The following is an 8,523-nucleotide window of genomic DNA, read 5'->3' on the forward strand; positions in this document are numbered from 1 at the left end:
TTATAAATAAATAAAATCTTTATCGTTCAACGGGTATTTCCAATTCCCCGCGACCGATTTTTTGTATGGAGGGAGGGGTCACACACTGTTTAAAATTTAAAAATAGCAAAAAATAAAAAAAAAAATAAAATACTACAAAAAATAGCAAATACAGCCAATGAGGGGGAGGGGGGCATGGCCCCTGTGGCTCCCCTGGATAAGCCACTGGGTGGGTGGTAGGTCAATCAAAAAATTAATTGCCCAATAAAATATTTCACTTCGTCACGCCACTGTAATAGTTAATGTAGGTAGTGATATCAATTTTGTAAGTAAGATTACCTTTGAAGTCCATCAACTCGAGCACTTCACTTTTACATTAATTAGTTTTTACTTTATTTAAGACATATTTTAAGTAATATAAGATATAATTGTTAAGAACCTAATTTAGGAACTATTTAAATATAAATTTTAGTACAAATAAATAAAGTTTGATAATTGTCTTTGTATTAAATAATTTTATTAAACAAGAAAAATATATTCTTTTGTCTGTATAACTTTTTCAATTGTATATACAACTGTATATGCAACTGTAACATTTATTTATTTTTTGCTCGCGTACTTTTAACCTAACCCTAAATGGTGCAGCACAACATGCGCCGGACGAATTTCTTCGTCCGGCTCCAAATTGTGCGACGCCGTTTGGGATGTATAGGCTCGCTGGCCAACAACTCCTGACGAGTGACGTCACTACATTTGTCATGCGTTTCGGGTTCTGGTTGGTCCACCAGTGAACAACGTAGAAGGATGTTCGGTGATGAGGACCACCGACAGCCACCCATGACCCATTAATCTTTTATCTATGCAGCCACCGAATTCGCTTGTCTTCAGGATGCCAGCCAATGTTACCCGAAGTTCCGGCTCAGACGTACACGTTGTCGTGTCAACTCTGTCCGGTGTATCCACAACGGGGGAACTAATCGCATGGTCGACCAGCAACATATAATGACGAAAAGTTTATCCTGCATAGTTCGCTACGGGCATATTGTTTTCCGGTGGACTGGATGGTAGTAAGTTTGGTCCGATCTCTTTGGGCTGCTGAAGTAACTTAGACGATTGTTCGAACGGGACTGACAACGACTGATAAATCTCGGCGTCTCCTACCGAGTGTCGACGACATGTTGTGGCCACGTTTGACGTCGACGAGTATCTTATTATGGCCGGCCCTGTTCTAACGCTGGTTGGAAACGTCGATGGTATGTGAAATTCAGCCGATCTAAGTTCCTGGAACACTAACTTCATCTTATCACTCTCCGTCAACTGCAGCTTGATGGATTCAGACGAGGTAAACGTTTTCAAAAATACGTATTAAGCTAGTACAATGATATAGCAGACACGCAGGTCGATGCTTCAAGGTAGAGTAGCAAGTGGGTAATGACTCATATGTCAACAATCTTCGAGTGACAAAAATAATTTATACTAGTCAAACCTATCGCAACGATGTTTTGTTGATTTTGTATCGGCCAGAAAAATATTAGGAACTCAATTAAATATTGTTACAAATACATTTATTTAAAATTTTAAAAAAAACAAACGTTTAGATTATATGAGTCTTGGGTCGACCTTTATGTTTTTTTTTTTTTTTTTTAACAGGAATGTGGCTCTTCTGTGATAATGTCAATTTTATTACACTATGGAACCTGTAGGAGGAGTTAGCTGAAGAAAAGATGAAATGGTGGCAGTGTATACGTTGGCCCCTCTTTTATTTTCATGGATTATTAGCCAGATATTAAATTTCTTAAATGACAATAATAAATTATATTAAAACACGTTGTATACATTTTATAATTAATGTTTATTATTAATTATAAATTATTTTATATAGTTTGTTAAGGTATAAACGGAGTCAATTTAGTAGATTGCAAAGTTCCGCAGATTGATATTGGGACAAGCAATAAACCGCACTAGTCCCCCTCCCTACAAGTACGTTTTTGAGTGAGGAATACTTTTCACGTTATGTTAACTAGGTATACTCATAAGTAGTCTTGTAGTCATATTATGTAGAATGATTTATGTTTTACTAATATTATTTTCTTAATATTGTTATTTTTTAATAAATTAAAATAGTTTACTAACCTGCCAATGTTAAATTTGTTAAAAGAACATAGGTTCAATATTAGGTAACTTAATACATAAAATACATTAATATTAATTGATATAGTAAAATAATATCAATATTTATTTTATAATTAAAAAAAATATATGCATCAGCAGGTTTTAGTTCTATATGTGGGTGGGTGGGTTACGACTTATGGATAGCTTCAGTATTTGTCTCTAAGAATAAAATGTTCGTGACGCCACTGGGTACTGCTATTAACTTAAGTCGATAATAAGAATAATAACTTACCGAATAGAACGGTGAGAATAATTATTAGTTTCGTGGTGTACATAACAATACCTTAAAATGAATCATTATATTTTAAAAATGTCATTGTGTATGGTAAAAACAAAATATATTATGTAAAACGTTTAAGTAAACACACACGTAACAACTGTAAGCAATTTTTTTTTAATATTGCTTCACTAGAAATTAATTTAATTTAGTAGAATAACAATAATTTTTTACCGATTTGAAAAGTATTTGGAAGGTGATTCGAGGTGTGCTAAAGCATAACTGGCACACCCCATAGTTCTGCCTATGATAATAAATAATTATATATTATAATATCGGTATCCCCCTCCCATGGGCGGATAGGTACTTTTTTACCGGGATATTTCTATTAGGGCTACACATACTTAGCGCCTTTATATTGTATATAAAAAAAATTAAACTTCTTTTGAGTTTTATCGTTGACACATTTAATTTACAAATCTTGACCCATTCTCTTTTGTTATTTTTGTTATTCGAACATCGATTATATTTATTTATTTTTTTACATTTACATTTTATACATTGTTTCGTTTTAGCACAATAGTACATACAACAAAATAGATATGTATTTATACAGGTATTGATGAGTTTATACATAGGCCCCTAAGCCCTAATGGAGTATACAAATATTACCAATACGCATTAATAATATACAGCCACCAGGGCGCCAGCCAGTATTATAAAAATATACTTTTATATTATTATTATTTTTTTTTTTGGGAGGGGGGATTGAGGCCTCTGAGTATAATATTGATGGGGGCCTACCGGAAAAATCCCGATTTCCCGATGAGACTATCCGCCCATGGCCCCCTCCCATTACCCACCAACTATAATAATATAAATTTAGGTGTAAGACAAATCTATAACATATAGGTATATGAATATGTGTGACTATAAGTACCTATACCTATCATATATAGGCACCAACATATAAATTAAAAAATGTATTATTTATTTTGTGTTTAGAGTAAAATGCACTGCGTACTATGTTTGGAAGTTCGTTTCGTTGCCTTCACTGTGGCAACGAAAACATCACGGACTCCTTCTTTGGTCTTCGAAGAACATTCTAAAAACGCGAAAGCTTTTATATCTTCCGCCACTGATTGGCCAATCTCTTTGGTAATCATGACATTATATTCCGGTATCCGAATGGTAGTTTTTCTCGGTGTGTCCACATTGTAGTTTTCTGAGGTGGCTATTGATGTTTCTGGTTCTAGTCTGTTAGTATTATTTAGACCAATTTCAGATACGTCGAATTCTTCTTGTCTTGCTACTATCAAGTCACTGTAGCCATCCGATTTTGCCTGTACTGGCAGCCCTTCGACCGTTTTATGTGGTTTCCTGTCAGATTCCAGTGTGGATTTCTCGTCTGTCAAAAACCTGCACCAATCGATCTCTGCCTGCAGATCAATACATGTCACCGTGTAGTTATCAGTAAAAGTTTGTCCAACAGTGACTTCGGTTGAGTTGCATTTGTCCTGACTAGACTGCGGTAGATCAATGCTCTGCAGCAGATGGTTATCGCGAAGGTCCTTCTTATTTCCGACCAATATTACCGGAACTTCTTTGCAAAAAAACCGTACTTCTGGCACCCATTTATCAATCACGTTGATCAATGATTTGGGAGTATCGATAGAATAGCATATGATCACTACATCCGCGGCCCCGTATGACAGTGGTCGCAGCCTGTCGTAATCCTCTTGGCCAGCAGTGTCCCACAGTTCGAGCGCTACCTTTTTCCCATCAACTTCGATCTCGGTTGAATAGAAGTCAAACACCGTTGGCACATATACATCTGGAAATATATCCTCCAAAAACACTCGCAAAAGGCATGTCTTACCGCTCTCACCATCACCGACGATCACCACTTTCTTCCTAATGGGAGACATATTTTCCTACGACAAAAACACATAAAACGAATTTCAGGTACGTGGATTTTATTTTATTACTATTTTTTTCGTGAGCTTCAGTAACATGGGCTGTACGCCTGTATATATGGACTATGTATAGGGATACGGTTAATACGGTTGAAACGCGTGTTTAATGAGTGGCAAGGATTCGTCGACAACCACCGTGCCATACCAGACTTTTCAAAGTAGGTACAATTTGAACAATAATTTTTTTTTCTTCTTTGAAAATGGTGGAGATAATACGAGACATAGGTTATGTCATATTATGTGTAGCTGACGTTCAAAGCTTTCTTTTACGAGACCTTATTCAATTGATTATGCGTATTAAAATTGTTTGTAATTATGTATAGTCTAAATTTGTAGACGCCAGACAGTACCTACTAAACCTACATATGTGCTTATCATGTATATTTTTAGAGAAAGTTTATAAGTCATCACATATTCACTAAGTAAGGTCACCCCTATTTTTCTTTTAATAATGAATTCATTCAAATTCTGATTTGAGTGTATTTTAAATACACTCAAAGTTCATATTTTCAAACTCTTGATTTCGTATGACGCACTATTTAAGATGATTCTTATAGCGATACATACTTCTGTTTTCCAAATGAGAACCCGTAAATATGCAAGCCCGGGCGTAAAAACTTAATTTAAACGTTTTTAAATTTAATTTTTAACTTAACTGATTTTGATTGATATAAACTTAATAAATAACGAGTTACTTTCAATCAAATCCAAGTTATGTTAATTCAAAAATAATTAAATAATAAGTATAATACAATACAATTATTATTGATGATGCATATTGCATAAACATTTACTTTTATTTATTTTAAACCGTATTATTACTAGCTATTTATGCATTAAGAGAAAAATAACTTAAATTAAGTACCTAAGTTAATTGTAAGTTTCCATACACTTTTAACTCAACCGAGTTAAAAAAAATTAGGATAACTACTAACTTTAAACTCTTTAAAATGTTCTCAATGCACTTAATTTAATTAAAAATCATCATTAACAAATGACAAGTGACAAACGCGTTTACAAATTGTTGAAGTTGATGGACCAGAACATTTCCAAATCACCATAGCCCCCATACTTCTAAGCCTGTTGTTATGGACCCATTGTCCTCAGTATCAACACAAAACATAATAGATACCTAAATCAAAACTAAGTAGTCGTTTGGATTTTAATATATGATAAGTCCCCTCATCACCCCCCTCCGCTTGGCCACCACTAATTCTTTATATAATATAACTTAAATTACCAACCTTTAACTCAATATTTCCTCGATACTATAGTATATCTTGATCCGATTATATAGATAGGTATACCTGTCCAGGAGCACAACAAATAGGTAGCTTAATAAATATTTATGCGAGACGTTGGTTATAAATACACTTTTTTTATCACAGAACTAAATAAAACAAAATATAATAATAAATAGTCTTGTGTGTGAATGTAATAATAATGTTAATTGTTAAGTGTAATAATGATGGTGAAAATTCGAAAATTATCTGATTCAATATGGAAACTATAATTTATGGATTATGCCATAGAAGACTCGCGTTGTCGTGTGGTGAAAATCGCAGTGCACGTAACTCTCCAAATTATCGGAAATGATTTATGCACCTACCTACAGTATAAAATATGTGCACAATAATTGTATAAAATTAACACCAATAGATAAATAAAGTTTGATACACATTTGAACACGACAGGGAGGGGTGACGGATGACCCTCCTGAGTCCTGTCTTTTTGTAACTGACCATAAGTTAAGCCAATTTTGTCAGCTGTTAAGAAATAAAATGCATTTTTTTCTAAACTATGTGATACAACAAATATTTAGGTAATATAATTATTTTGATGTAGGTAATGTATAATTTACATTTACGATTTGCATGAAAAAGATTTTGTTATCATTTGGTAATAAAACTTGTCTTGAATTTGTCATTCATATACATTTTTGTATTTAGAATATAATTAAGCAAATTCAAAATACTAATTAGGATTTAGGTGTACTACTACCGAACCAACACTAATTACCTAAATTCAATAAATAGAACTACAAAGTACCTATTAAAAAGGTCACCAAATCTCACAAACTTTATCTGGAAAACACACATAACATTTATTTTTTAAATTACTTTCTCAATAGTGAATTAAATGAGATTTTCACCAATTTTCATTTAATTTTTTAATTTACCTTCTTTGAATAAGCGGGTACATACAATTTTTGTGGCACCTGTAAACATTCAAAATTCCTATTGTCCCACTCAGAAAATATTAATTAGTGATCCCTGGTATATTGTATAAATAATACACTGTTTATAGTTGTTGACATTAGTTGTAGGTACTAAAACAAATAAGTATATATTTGTTATACATACTAATACATATTATATATTAAAGCTCAAATAACAATGAAATATGTATTTATACATGAATAAATAATTAATATAATACATTTAAAAATTGTACCTAACATGATTGTTCCATAATAAATGTTTTTATTTTTTTCATATTCTTGGAGACCTGTATGTTTCAGAGGCGTGTATTTTAATATTTGAGAGTTTGATTAAATTATCTAAAAATAAAATTATTTTAATAATTTACTTTACATATTATTACTATTCCTAGTAATTACAAATATAATAATTATTATTAAGTACCAACCTTTACTGTAATATAATCGCTAGGTTTAATGTCTTGATTTAACGTTGATCCTTCATGTGATAATTTAGTGTTTGGAATAATTACTTTTAAGTTTCAATCATTCCGTCCGCATAGATCAGATGGACCTATACGACTTTCCTAAATTTAACATATTTATGAGGACCTATTCAGCGATCGTCGGCTTTCCGACCTAGCTAGGCCACTACCGGGATATTTAGTATTTAAATATTGATTGTTAATTACTAATTACTAATTAGTGAAAAATAGTAAAAGTTACACACGAAATAATTTTTAAAAATAGTATCACAAAGAAAATTGTTCTAATTGATAACATGCGAGCAAGCATAAAAAAATATATAGTCAATTCTATTTGATTAGACTTATATAAGCTATATGTATACATGTAAGTTATAAACTTATAACCCACGAGCCTCAACTTTATTTAACCAATCAAATATAGGCAAAGGCGACTGACACAAACCAAGGTGCCGGCTGTGGTTGCTGGTTAGCATATTTATACATTCATAGTTATGTTCTAGTTTTAATAGTATGATGAGAAAGAACAGATTGTTTTTTGTTAAGACATAATAATATCTTATGATTTTAAGAGATGATAATATTGTAATAGGTAAAAATGTATACTAATTTTAATTTTTACTTTTTTCTTCAACCGCCGGTATACCCACCGGCATAGCGCATAGGGTCCATTCTCCCGATGTCAAAATGTTTTTGAATTCATAAAAATCAAAAACATCCGGCGTTTTACATGGCCTACTAAATGTGCACCAACATCGCTGGCACTCTGGCAGTATATTTTTCGGTTAGAACATTAACTTATTTTTTTTTTTTTTTGAACCGAGATCTGGAGACGGAACTACTTTTGAATAACCTCAACCCCAGAATTACTTAGACCCCTGTAAAACATTAACTGCATGCTGAAAAATGCAATACGGAATAAAATACGTAAGCACAGCACAGAAAAATAATAATTCCGAAATTCGAAATTCAGTATCTTAAGTTTTACTCTCTATTGTTAATAAAAAAAAATGTCATTTTATTGACTTAGGTATTTTTTACTGAATAGGCGGGGATAGGTAATAAATAATATTAAACAAAATAACTACGAACTTCCAGAAACGTAAGCTGCAGCTGTTCTGGTGTCAGCGATTGAAAAAAGTTTAAGGGAGCGCTTTTTACACGATTTCAAAAATAAAGGGTCACTCACCTCTCCTTCCACTATTTATTAGAGTGTCACCCTTACTTGCATCTGTGTATTAAAAAAAAAAAAACTATTATTTTTTGAAGTCATATATATTATTATATAAGCATTCAATATTTATATATACTTCAGTTACATAGCTATATATTATATGATTAAAGCATTTCGTTGTTTCAGTAGAATTAAAAGTGTTGAGTGACACGTCACACGTGCTACTATAACAATTGGGTCACGTTTATATATAAACTATATCATAGGTGTAGGACGTAGGTTAGGAATGGTATAGGATAACGGATCAATGAAATAGTTCG

General features: G+C 32.4%; 1 protein-coding gene across 1 annotated transcript; it reads right to left on the bottom strand.

Annotated features, from left to right (window-relative positions):
• Positions 1-3,369: 3,369 nt before the first annotated feature.
• Positions 3,370-4,390, bottom strand: LOC111035458 (ras-like GTP-binding protein rhoA). The gene has a single exon (XM_022317094.1). The coding sequence runs from the start codon at positions 4,294-4,296 to the stop codon at positions 3,370-3,372; it is 927 nt and encodes a 308-aa protein (XP_022172786.1). The 5' UTR covers positions 4,297-4,390.
• Between the last annotated feature and the right edge of the window lie 4,133 nt (positions 4,391-8,523).

The sequence above is a fragment of the Myzus persicae genome, unplaced genomic scaffold (assembly GCF_001856785.1).
Source record: "Myzus persicae strain clone G006 unplaced genomic scaffold, MPER_G0061.0, whole genome shotgun sequence".
NCBI classification, from domain to species: Eukaryota; Metazoa; Arthropoda; class Insecta; order Hemiptera; family Aphididae; genus Myzus; species Myzus persicae.

Excerpts from the sequence above, each read along its gene's own strand:
- LOC111035458 (XM_022317094.1), bottom strand. The coding sequence starts at position 4,296 with ATGTCTCCCATTAGGAAGAAAGTGGTGATCGTCGGTGATGGTGAGAGC.